The 13,554-nt window shown below is 43.9% G+C and overlaps 1 protein-coding gene across 2 annotated transcripts in view; it reads left to right on the forward strand.

Annotated features, from left to right (window-relative positions):
* Positions 1-1,717: 1,717 nt before the first annotated feature.
* LOC126236215 (cuticle protein 21) overlaps positions 1,718-13,554 on the forward strand; it is a 198,577-nt gene continuing 186,740 nt past the window's right edge. Inside the window, exons 1-2 of one of the 2 annotated variants that reach the window (XM_049945339.1) lie at positions 1,718-1,742; positions 2,760-3,496. In XM_049945339.1, coding sequence (XP_049801296.1) covers positions 1,731-1,742; positions 2,760-3,338 — 591 coding nt within the window. In that variant the 5' untranslated portion in view covers positions 1,718-1,730 and the 3' untranslated portion in view covers positions 3,339-3,496. Of the gene's footprint in view, positions 1,743-2,759; positions 3,497-13,554 lie in introns of those variants that run through there. The other variant, XM_049945344.1, reaches the window with a different exon arrangement.

Genomic DNA, 13,554 nt, shown 5'->3' on the forward strand with positions numbered 1-13,554 from the left:
CTGCTTTTCAATATGACGATGCCTTACCAGTCAAAGAGAAACTTTAAACAAATAAAATTGCTATTGAATGACGAACGTGCCGAATAACAACCATCCAAGTTAACCCAATAGCAGGAAGCTGCTAGTGAATGGAAAGAAGAAATGAAATTGAAAGGAAATAAATACGTAACAACGCTGTCCCTTTGCTGGACAGAACCTGTTTCGCTGGTTGACTGCTGTAGTTAAGCTTACATTTTTTGAGTCATCGGTCTTCTGACTAGTTTCATGCGGCCGCCAGGCATCCTCTTCATATCAAGTTAGCACTTGCAACCTACGTCTTCAATTATTTGCTCTACGTATTCCAACCTCTGGTTTGCTCTACATTTTTTTCCCTCTACCGCTCCCTGTAGAACAATGGGAGTCATTCCCTCACGTCTGTTTCCCACATATTCCTTTCCTCTACGATTCTGAGTAGAACCTCCTCATTCCCTACCGTATCAGTCCACCTAATTTGCGACATTGCTATTGAATGACGAACGTGCCGAATAACAACCATCCAAGTTAACCCAATAGCAGGAAGCTGCTAGTGAATGGAAAGAAGAAATGAAATTGAAAGGAAATAAATACGTAACAACGCTGTCCCTTTGCTGGACAGAACCTGTTTCGCTGGTTGACTGCTGTAGTTAAGCTTACATTTTTTGAGTCATCGGTCTTCTGACTAGTTTCATGCGGCCGCCAGGCATCCTCTTCATATCAAGTTAGCACTTGCAACCTACGTCTTCAATTATTTGCTCTACGTATTCCAACCTCTGGTTTGCTCTACATTTTTTTCCCTCTACCGCTCCCTGTAGAACAATGGGAGTCATTCCCTCACGTCTGTTTCCCACATATTCCTTTCCTCTACGATTCTGAGTAGAACCTCCTCATTCCCTACCGTATCAGTCCACCTAATTTGCGACATTCGTCTGTAGCACCAGATCTCAAATGTTTCGATTCTCTTCTGTTGTGGTTTTCCGACAGTCCATATTTCACTACCATACGATGCTGTGCTCCAAACGTACATTCTCAGAAATTTCTTCCTCAAACTACGTCCTATTTTTGATACTAAGAGACCTCTCTTGGGCAGAAATGTCCTTTTTGCCAGTGTTAATCTGCTTTGGATGTCCTCCTTGCTCTGTCCGTCATTGGTTATTTTGTTGCCTAGGTTGCAGAATTCCTTAACTTCATCTACTTCCTGACCATTAATCTTAATGTTAAGTTTCTCGCTGTTCTCATTTACATTAATTAGACCCAAATGACAAATGTTTTGGACTCTTACAGAGCAGTGTTATGCGAAAACTGTTAAAACTGCATCGTACACTGTCATTTGCCAACAAACGTCAGTTACGGTTCATTATTAATGTGTGAGAAAAATACTTTACACAGTACTACTGTTTCTTTGATCACAAAATTCAATCGGCAGAGGGATCTTAACGAAAGGAGCAGGGAAAATATCTATACCAGAGCTAACTGGGATTGGATTAGCGTGTTCTAAGCTACATAACGGAATAATTGCTCACTCACTGTCCGTACAGTCCAGTTACACTTGCTGGTAATCCCCGATTCCAACGAACGCTGCTCCCTATCCTCCACTCCACGCAGGCCGAAGTTGCGAAAACGCAGCGCCCACCACGCCCGTCCGTGGGTATATAACAGGTGCCGACCCGGCCAAACGCCAGTTCTCCACTCCTCACGGCAAGAAGCTCATCGACATGGCCTGCAAGGTGCGTACTGGTGACCATTTCTCCCTAACTACTGCGACGAAGCTAACATGGCTTTCTGAGTATAGTGATTCAGAACGTCACATTAGTGAACAACAGGTGTTCTAAGCTTTGACACTGAGTCGATGGCGCATAAAAAGTCATCACATCCGTAATGATTCAGTCTTAGTTTTTCAGCCGAAATTTGGATTACTGCACTTCATGCGTAAAACTTAAGTGTTCAAAGGTAACAATAGGAGAGTTTAACAGTATCTGGCTTAAATTATATTTAGTATTTTTTATCGTCACTTCCCTATTAAATATTAGGATTGAATGTCTTAAATATTCGACAGTCAGACGCTGAATAGGCGTTTCAGCGCACAACTAGCTTAAAACAGGTGTTAATGTATAAGATACGGAGAAAAAATAAAATAGAACAGTTTTCTGCTCTAGTTACTGCGCGTTCACCATCATCCACGCGTCTTTTCACGGCTTGAACTCCTGTATTCACAGGCACACAATATGTTTCTACTCGAATAATGGTGTGCACGTATGAATTTACACTAAATCCACACATAGAGACTACCAGTCATGAAAAACACTTACTGTACCCATCTATAAATACAATCGTAAGCCATCTAAATTCGACTGATCATAAAAATTGTGTGACTAAAACAGATAAGCACGCCATTTTTAGAAAGAGTCGTGAACTTTAAGAGTTGAACACGGACAGAAGAAATCATAGGGACGATAAAGTGATGGTTAGACTCGAATCCTGAGGAGAGGACAAGTGATTAAATGGTTGGAGAACTGTGCATGACAGACGTGTACTCGTGTTCGAACGGTGATAGGGCACACACTTTTTGCTCAACGCAATTTCTTCACAATTAACTGTACATTCATAACGAATTTTACGTCAGTCTGCACTTACATATAAAAAAGATAACCATTTGTTCAAATGGCTCTGAGCACTATGGGACTTAAGATCTCAGATAACCATTTGTCTGTAGGACTCTTGGTAAAGTATATTCCATATTACAGCTGATCGTCCTCGCCGCCTTCGTGGCTGTGGCCCGCGCCGGCTACCTGGGTGCCCCCGCAGTCTACGCCCCCGGCGCCCCCATCGCCGCCCGCGCCTACGCCGCCCCCGTGGCGTACGCCGCCCCAGCCCTTCGTGCTGCTCCCGTGGCGTACGCTGCCCCCGCTCTGCGTGCCGCCCCCCTGGCCGTCGCCCCCGCCGTGAGAGCCGCCCCCGTCGCCGTCGCCGCCCCCGCCGCCGTGGCCGCCGAGTACGACCCCAACCCCCAGTACAGCTACGCCTACAGCGTGCAGGACGCCCTCACCGGTGACTCCAAGAACCAGCAGGAGAGCCGCAGCGGTGACGTCGTCCAGGGCAGCTACAGCCTGGTCGAGCCCGACGGTTCCATCCGCACCGTCGACTACACCGCCGACCCCGTCAACGGCTTCAACGCCGTCGTGCACAGGGAGGCCGCTGCCCACCCCGCTCCCGTCGTCGCCAAGGTGGCCGCCCCCGTCGCCTACGCCGCCCCCGCCATCGCTAAGGTGGCCGCCCCCCTCGCCTACGCCGCCCCCGCCTACGGCAAGGCCATCCTGGGTTAAACAAAATGTTCTCCACAGCTCTATTCTGACAAGAACGGCGCTTCACTAAAGTGTCAATTGCAACTGTCAAGTGTTTGAAATGTACTGCCAGTCGAATTGTATCCTTCACAATTCAGTAACTAAGTTCCCAGTTCCCCTTCCTATCCTCTACATTTTCCCATGAGCAAAAAACTCAATCACTGTTCTTCGTGTTCTTAAATCTTCCTATTTATTATTTTTTGTACAGTATATTTATGCAAAACGAATAAAATTCGTTCTCATAATATCGATTGGTCTATTTACTCAACCTTTACTTGCTAGAACATAACTGTATATCACTTGGAATTTTAAAACTTCCAGTTAAGTTCTCAAGGTTACCAGTGTCCAATTTCCACGATGGAATTTTCAGTCTACAGCGGAGTGTACGTTGATATGAAACTTCGTGGCAGATTCAAAATAGTTCAAATGGCTCTGAGCTCTATGGGACTTAACATCTGAGGTCATCAGTCCCCTAGAACTTAGAACTACTTAAACCTAACTAATCTAAGGACATCACACATACCCATGCCCGAGGCAAGATTCGAACCTGCGACCTTAGCGGTCGCGCGGTTCCAGACTGAAGCGCCTAGAACCGCTCAGCCACACCGGCCGCCTTCGTGGCAGGTTAAAACGGTATGCCGGAACGAGACTCGAACTGGGGACTTCTGTCTTTTACGGGCAAGTGTTCTACCGATTCAGCTACCGAAGCACGACATAAGACCCGTCCTCACAGCAGTACCTTCGCCAGTACCTCGTCTTCTACCTTCCAAACTCGCCCGCGAGGCAAAAGTGCTGAGTTCGAGTCTTGGTCCAGCACACAGCTTAATCCGCCAGGAAGTTTCGTATCAGCGCACGCCGCTGTGCACTGAGAATTTCATATTAGAAACGTCCCCCTGGCTGTGGCTAAGCCGTATCACCGCAATATCCGTTCTTCCAGCAGTGCTAGTCTTGCAAGGTTCACAGGAGAGCGTCTGTGAAGTTTTGAAGGTAGGAGACGAGATACTGGCGGAAGTAGAGTTAGAAGTTTGCGTCGAATTTCATTGTTATTCTGTTGTTGTATTTAGACGGTACAGAATTAGAACTGTAGACATTTTGAGAACGGATTTTATCTTTTTTCTCCATTTTCAGCAGAATGAAGGCAACGTCTCCACAACTACCTATACACTGTAAAGCCAAGTCCATGAGAGCCATTATGTTTAAGTAACAGCAGGAGTGGCGTGCTGAGAAGTCATTTTAATCACAAAAAAAAAAAACAGGAGGAAACTACAATGAACGAACGTTGTAAATAAGTAGAAAGAAACAATAGTTTTGAAAGCTTCTGCACCATGTTGTCTTTTCTCGTTACAAAAAGAAACGCATCATCAGCCTGATTTAACTTAACTTTACCCTTAAGGCAATAAAGTGCACAATGCATATTGTGCCTTTTGCTTGTTCCGCTTCAATATCTCAGTTACAGCATTGAACAGTTCGATAAAGACTCAATACATCGCTGACGTTCGGCGTATGAAGAAATCTTTGGAGTTCAAACACCCATGGAAAAAGAGTAAAACGTCATTACAAATATGAGCAAAAGGTGCTCCTAGACAAGATTTTCGTTCGCGATTGTCTCCGCGTAGAATTCGGGCAGCTGCAAGCTGTGATACGAACCGGACAATTACGCGCGAATAGATTCTAGTCTTTCAGAAACTCTAGAAATTTCACATTTATTTCTCGGTCATTAGTAGAAAATTTTTGTACGAACCATGTTTGTTATTGTTGCAACGGTATTTTAACACAGAATTAAGAGTTTCCGTTAGTTATATTCTTAATTTGAAGAAATACATGTCTGAAATGCACAGGCAGAGGATAATTAACATAATTTAAAAGCTGTTTAAATTAGCTTCAGAATTATCTGATCATTATTTTGTCAGTTGTCACCAAGAAATAACAACAGAAATCTCTATCCCTTGCATGTTTATTAAGCGTCTTTCCTTCGAAATCATCTGCTTTTTCCTTCTTTTGTATTTATATTAATGAGCGATTACTTGTCTTTATACCCAACACTTTGACGGTTTGCACAATTAACCCTACGTAGAAGATATCTGTTTAATACGTGATCCGTCGCAGTCCCTTCTATTTGTCTAATCGTGTATATTAATGGCCGGTCTCGTAAACTGACATAGCCCGGGAGAGCGGTGTGCTGACCACATGCCCCTCCATATACGCCTGTAGGGTGAGGATGACACGGTGGCCGGTCGGTATCATTGGACCTTGATGGCCCGTTCTGATGGAGTTTAGTTTTTTTATAGATTAATGACGTCGTTCAAGGCATGCATGGTAAATGCCGCTTACCAGAGAGAATCAACTGATTAATTTCACAATTAATTTGTTCCTAGACTGGTTTAAGACAACTCGGGATTTGTAGTTCTGCAAACAATTCAAAAATATGTACGCACATTTTATGTTAAAAACAAAATTGTTGCACTTCCATGTAATACGTGGAAGTGACATCTAACAAAATTATACTTTACTTATATAAGCACTAGCTTGCCTTTTACTACGAAAGGTCTCTGCATCATAGTACTGAGATAAAACCTTTGGGCCATTACCTATCTACTAAGGTAGTCCATACACTGCAGCTAAGTGACATAGATGATCTTAATGTTGTTTCCACTAATAGGGAAAAATAAGTTCCAGTGTCTATCACTCGAATTGGCAGCAAACAGAGCTACCAGTTATGAAATCGAAGATTTCGCGAAATTATCCTGGTATAAAACATTCTCGGCTTACTTGTCGCGTCAAATATGAGTAAAATCTCGAGCTTTAGAGGAAACCCTCCGTCTGCTTCGCAAGAACAATTGACTGTCGGCGTTGCTGTTATAATCATTTATAATCCATAGACGGCTTGTGAGGGTCGTTACGTCACGCTGTCAGGCTCTGTGTCCACGTCTACTCTGGTGACGGGTGCGCTTTCGTAGAAAAGTAACCAATTCAGCACATTTCTCTGCCTTCTCAGTGTCTAGAGCTCGCTTCCACGCACCACTGAGATTGTAGCCGCTGCCTCCGTTGTATCTCTTATCGTACATATTAATATCTGCTGCTTCTTTAAATATGGAGTCCCAACATCTAGAAAAGAGTCTAATATTATCAAAGATGTTTGTATTTATTTGTGATACTGTGATCAGCACGGTTGGCTACGGTACGGGTAGGATGACCGATGTCGACGCTTCCGCACTCAGAAGGAATCTTATAATTCAAAATGGTTCAAATGGCTCTGAGCACTATGGGACTTAACATCTATGGTCATCAGTCCCCTAGAACTTATAACTACTTAAACCTAACTAACCTAAGGACATCACACAACACCCAGTCATCACGAGGCAGAGAAAATCCCTGACCCCGCCGGGAATCGAACCCGGGAACTCTTATAATTCCCAGGACCCTGCGGCCGAGACTGTCCTTAACGCAGATTCTCCTTTATCGTCTTCGATGGTCGGAAAATAGGTCTTATGCCTCTTCTTCAAGGACCCTATCTATTTTGCTAGATGTAGAACCGCAGAAAATAAGAAGTACAATAGGTAGACCGTTTTGTGATTGTTTAACAGTCTCTGCCAACATGACAGAATGATGGCAGATTGAAGAATCGACATTTGCTCACAGTTTCGGGCGGTAATCTTTAGTGACTGTCTCACGGTGACCGTGTGACACAGGTAAAACTTCGCAACACATCACTTGGGAATGCCCACGTTGCGCTTTGCGTTGAAAGCTCCTTACGCTGCCACATTCGTTGGGAGAGAATGAAAGCTCTGGAGAATCTCACTCGGTTGAACACAACATCCGTGGGAAGTTTACAAAAATGTTTCAAAGATTGTGGACAAACCCGTGGCAAAGGTTCACTGGCTAAACTTATAATTAGTGAAGAAACATAAAATATTACTCTAGAAACGGTACTGTGTGAACGTGAGTGTCAAAAATCTTTATTCAGACGAATAATGCTTGTTCCCCTACACTATTTCACTTAGAAGCGCCCTAAAGGGGAGAGCGAAACTAAATGAAGCTTCTCGGGAGGAGACGATATGTGATGTTACTTCAGTGATTATAATATCGAGCAAATTTACAAAGAAATTGGTAGTATGAGCTCACTTACCATTGTGCTGTTGCACCTACTCTGGCCTGAATTAATGCACTGATTCGGTTGGGAAGCGTGTCATACATCTGTTGTATTCTCTTCTGATCCAAGCTGACCCACAACTATTGTAACTGATGCTAGATATCCTGGATACTGACAGGGGGGAGGATTTTACGTCCGCACTGGTCACGTGCATTTTCTATCAGTGACATATCTGTGGATCTTGTTGGCCTTTGCAGTACCTCAAGGTTATGCAGGTAGTCATAGTGAAAAATGGCTCCACCATACAGTCATATAATAGGTAACTCGTGAGGATGAGCGATGTTCAAGAGGTATTGTTGTGGCGTCAGAGTTACTTTAGTCACTACTAGCGCTGACGTGAAGCTATACACAATGACTTCCCACACCGTGGCGCCAGCAGTAGGACCGGTGTTCAAAAAATGGTTCAAATGGCTCTGAGCACTATGGGACTTTACTTCTGAGGTCATCAGTCCCATAAAGCTCAGAACTACTTAAACCGAACTAACCTAAGGACATCACACACATCCATGCCCGAGGCAGGATTCAAACCTGCGACCGTAGCGGTCGCGCGGTTCCAGACTGTAGCGCTTAGAACCGCTCGGCCATTCCGGCCGGCGGAGACCGGTGTGCCTCTCCAAAACATTGAAAGAGTGGGACGTTTTCCCAGGACGTTGCCATAGTCACCAATGATGGTCATCCGGAATAGTGCAGAACCGAGATTCATCGCTGAACACAATGCGACGCAGTTCATCAGAATACCGCGCTTCCAGGTTACGGCACCACTCCGAACTAGGGTTGAGGACAAGATATCGATATATCAATGTTTCAACAGAATTATCGATGTATATAAGCAATATTTCTTCCATCGATATTGTGGAAGTATTGAGGGCTGAAATTTTTATTTTTATTATTTTTTTCACAATTTTCGGTAAATATTTGAAGCTCTGCTTCTGAATATGCATCTTTGTCTTTGACTGTGTAAAGGAAGTATATGTGACAGAAAAGAAGAAGTCCAACTGCACTGATGCGGGGGGGGGGGGGGGGGCGGTGTGAATGGATTAACAAGATTTTCTATGTGAAGAAATAGCACACCACCTGCGTAAACAAACCTATTTCAACGCAACTTGTTTGCTATTTCTTCACATCGCCATTCTGGAAAAACGGTTGCTGAAACAGAGGAACAACGATCTAAATCACAAGATTGGTCTTTACAGTGGGCAGAGACGTGTGAGGAAAAATGTTGACGTAATCGGTGCTCGGTGCTATCAACAGAAACTGCAACATTTAGCTTCACCACGCAATTTTGACACTACAGTTGCTGGGTCGCTAGAGTTGTAGAAATGAAAAAACTGGGAAGTCAGCATGAAGTGTTTCGGAAAAATCCGATGTGTGACGAAACAGAATGGCGGGCCCATCGATCGGACATCTTTTATTGTGCCACTTGCATGCAGTTACCACTGTTGGCGAAGTGGTTATCGCCCAGCGTGAACGTTCATCTTTTTCCTTTCAATTCTTACTCTAAGGCGGATAGGCAGGCTGCTAGCTTGTTGATGTACAGATTATTTAATAATAAATCAGTACTTGAATATGTTGTTGTTGTTGTTGTGGTCTTCAGTCCTGAGACTGGTTTGACGCAGCTCTCCATGCTACTCTATCCTGTACAAGCTTCTTCATCTCCCAGTACTTACTGAACATACATCCTTCTGAATCTGCTTAGTATATTCATCTCTTGGTCTCCCTCTACGATTTTTACCCTCCACGCTGCCCTCCAATGCTAAATTTGTGATCTCTTGATGCCTCAGAGCATGTACTACCAACCGGTCCCTTCTTCTAGTCAAGTTGTGCCACAAACTCCTCATCTCCCCAATTCTATTCAATACCTCCTCATTAGTTCTGTGATCTACCCATCTAATCTTCAGCATTCTTCTGTAGCACCACATTTCGAAAGCTTCTATTCTCTTCTTGTCCAAACTATTTATCGTCCACGTTTCACTTCCATACATGGCTACACCCCATACAAATAGTTTCAGAAACGACTTACTGACACTTAAATCTATAATCGATGTTATCAAATTTCTCTTGTTCAGGAACACTTTCCTTGCCATTGTCAGTCTACATTTTATATCCTCTCTACTTCAACTATCATCAGTTGTTTTGCTCCCCAAATAGCAAAACTCCTTTACTACTTTAAGTGTATCATTTCCTAATCTATTTCCCTCAGCATCACCCGACTTAATTCGACTACATTCCATTATCCTCGTTTTGCTTTTGTTGATATTCATCTTACATCCTCCTTTCAAGACACTGTCCATTCCGTTCAGCTGCTCTTCCAGGTCCTTTGCTGTCTCTGACAGAATTACAATGTCATCGGCGAACCTCTAAAGCCGACATTATATTTACAGCCGCCATCATATTCACAGCAGCGGATCTTTTTATGGGGAAGCACGTCGATATTTGTAATATCGACTTATCGATAATGTAATGATAATAATTTAATACTAATAATTTAATTACAATAATAACAATAATGCTGATAATGACCTTTTCTTTAAATATCGGTATATCGATTTCCCGATATTTTAAAAATATCAACAGTTCTACTCCAAACGCAGCCATTTATGTTGTCGTGTTAACAGCAGCCAACGCATGGCACAGTAATTTCTTGGACCTGGTACTGCTGATCTCCGATAAATTGTGCAGGACGATCAAAATATTTCAGGGAGCCGATTACTAGTTCTCGGACAGCAGGAGAAAATGTGGATGGCTTACGAAGTGCTTGGTGTGAAATGCGGCGATCCACCCTTTTAACGATCACACCTGGTCAACCGAAACGTAGACAAGTATGCCTGCTCTCGCGGTCTCATGCAGTCCAACATCGAGCGGCTGTAACATTCGAATGCACCACAAGTCCGGATATTGCACGATTCAACCAGTCGGACAAATAGGGACTCACAATGTAACCCCTTTCAAACTCTGTCAGCTGCTTATGATGCTGTCTCACACGAGTGCGTGACATTTCGGTGTGCCTCGCGGTGACCACTCCAGTGATCTGACGCTGCTCGCTCCCATTATGTACCCTACGAGGTATGGTAACATCACTGAAGTCGAAGCACACTAATGCACCTTAGTCGCCGTTCTACTTGCCACAAAGAAATAAAAATCTAATCATTTACACTTCTGCCGATAGTGTTACATTGATATCCGACCTTATTGTCTAGGTGCTTCACTTTCTGTCCGGCAATGGAGTTCAGCGAGAGAGAACTACGACGAATGTACACTACTGACCATTAAAACTGCCACACCAAGAAGAAATGCAGATGATAAACGGGTATTCAATTGACAAATAAATTATACTAGAACTGACATATGATTACACTTTCACGCAATTTGGGTTAATAGATCGTGGGAAATAAGTACCCGGAACAACCACCTCTGCCCGTAATAACGGCCTTGATACGCCTGGGCATTGAGTCAAACAGAGCTTGGATGGTGTATACAGGTACAGCTGCCCATGCAGCTTCAACACTATACCACAGTTCATCAAGAGTAGTGATGCGTATTGTGACGAGCCAGTTGCTCGGCCACCACTGACCAGACGTTTTCAATTGGTGAGATATCTGGAGAATGTGCTGGCCAGGGCAGCAGTCGAACATTTTCTGTATCCAGAAAGGCCCGTACAGTACCTGCAACATGCGGTCGTGCATTATCCTGCTGAAATGTAGGGTTTCGCACAGATCGAATGAAGGGTAGAGCCACGGGTCGTAAAACATCGGAAATGTAACGTCCACTTTTCAAAGTGCCGTCACTGCGAACAAGAGGTGACCGAGACGTGTAAACAATGGCACCCCATACCATCACTCTGGGTGATACTCCAGTATGGCGATGACGAATACACGCTTCCAATGTGCGTTCACCGCGATGTCGCCAAACACGGATGCGACCATCATGATGCTGTAAACAGAACCTGGATTCATCCGAAAAAATGACGTTTTGCCATTCGCGCATGCAGGTTCGTTGTTGAGTACACCATCGCAGGCGCTCCTGTCTGTGATGCAGCGTGAAGGGTAACCGCAGTCATGGTTTCCGAGCTGATAGTCCATGCTGCTTGAAACGTCGTCAAACTGTTCGTGTAGATGGTTGTTGTCTTGCAAACGTCCCCATCTGTTGACTCAGGGATCGAGACGTGGCTGCACGATCCGTTACAGCCATGCGGATAAGAGGCCGTTGGGATCCAGCACGGCGTTCCGTATTACCTTCCTGAACCCACCGAATCTATATTCTGCTAACAGTCATTGGATCTCGACCAACGCGAGCAGTAATGTCGCTATACGATAAACCGCTATCGCGATAGGCCACAATCCGACCTTTACCAAAGTCGTAAACGTGATGGTACGCATTTCTCCTCCTTACACGAGGCATCACAACAACGTTTCACCAGGCAACGCCTGTCAACTGCTGTTTGTGTATGAGAAATCGGTTGGAAACTTTCCTTATGTCAGCACGTTGTAGGTGTCGCCACCGTCGCCAACCTTGTGTGAATGCGCTGAAAAGCTAATCATTTGCATATCACAGTATCTTCTTCCTGTCGGTTAAATTTCGCTTCTGTAGCACGTCATCTTCGTGGTTTAGCAACTTTAATGGCCAGTAGTGTAAGCAAGCGTCAACGCAGAAATTCAATATCATATTAGGTCAGTTGTCTATACACCCTGTACTGAATGTCCTAAACAGTACCGATGCTGTTATTTTCACTTCATAACTACTTACAGTTGATTTTACCCCAGAAAATTGGGCATTTTTATTGTGGGACCCCAGACAGCGCGGGCCAGTAGTAACAGCTACATGTACCATATGGGTAAATCATCTCTGACTTGCTTCACCTTTCTCTTCAATGTATTCACATAGAACCCTTGCTTCCATCGTCAGAATGCTGTAGCTGCTTCTGCTGACTGCATATGATTCCTGCACCACTTCAAATAAGGTACGAATTAGCGACCGGCGATCATATATGTGAGGAGCCGTGAGAAGGTAGCTGTTTAACGCTCTGGAGATGGACCTCAGTTACCATGGTTGGAGCATCTGGACGTCTGCTTTTAAGAGATTTTCCGACAATCATATCATTGTTGCTACAAATGCAATAAATTCGTGTGATGCGTCATTTGAAACGATAAAACCTGCTTTAATTGTTCGTAAAAGGTTGATTATGAGATAGTAAAATTAGCAGATATACAGGCAGTTTTATTGAACCACGTTTTAATTCCGAAAGAAAATTTGTATACGCTGTTGTTGCACATAATTTGTCTCAGTGTGGTATGTTTTGAAACATTGAGGCTTACGAAGAGCTCACCATAATTTGGACACCATCAGGAGGCTTCTTTTCAGCACGTTTCTCACTTCTGGCTCTTACTGATAGACGAAACTAGTACGGACGCTCCACAAAGCAGCAACACACAAGGCGCAAATTTTGCGAACATCCCTAAGGGATACAAAGATGGATTCATTGAATTCATTTTACGGACCACATTCGGAAATAGAGGGGCGAACATCACTATAGCCAAGAAGAACATGCATTCGTTGAAACTCTAGGAGATTAATTCAAAATGCAAATACTACATTTCTATATTAAACATTTAAACCAATCTCAAATACAAAAAAATTAGACTGTAATAATTTATGTAAATATGTAGCGTATGAAATTTTTATTACAACTTGAGCCATGCAACGGAAAGAACTGTGTAAAAAGACGTCAAAAGCAGAACGCTTTTATGCTGGGCAGAGTAGTGGCATTAGCATCACTGAAGGCCTCTTTGCCAGAAGGCAGAATATTGCCAACGAGCGTGGAAGTAGACGTGGAGCCAGTGGAATGTAAGCTGCATCGTTGCAGTAGCTAATGGGACATTAACTGTCTTCGCCCACCCGGCCGTCCTCTCTGAGATCCTAGCTAAAGCTAGGTCTATCTCAGGGTCGTATCACCTGCGACAATATTAATCTGAGAAATGCTAGTCTGGTGATTAATGATGCCTGCCGTTGCACGGCAATCTTACCAAAATCTTTAAAACTGGCCAAGTAAAA

Source organism: Schistocerca nitens, chromosome 2, assembly GCF_023898315.1.
Source record: "Schistocerca nitens isolate TAMUIC-IGC-003100 chromosome 2, iqSchNite1.1, whole genome shotgun sequence".
Lineage (NCBI taxonomy): Eukaryota > Metazoa > Arthropoda > Insecta > Orthoptera > Acrididae > Schistocerca > Schistocerca nitens.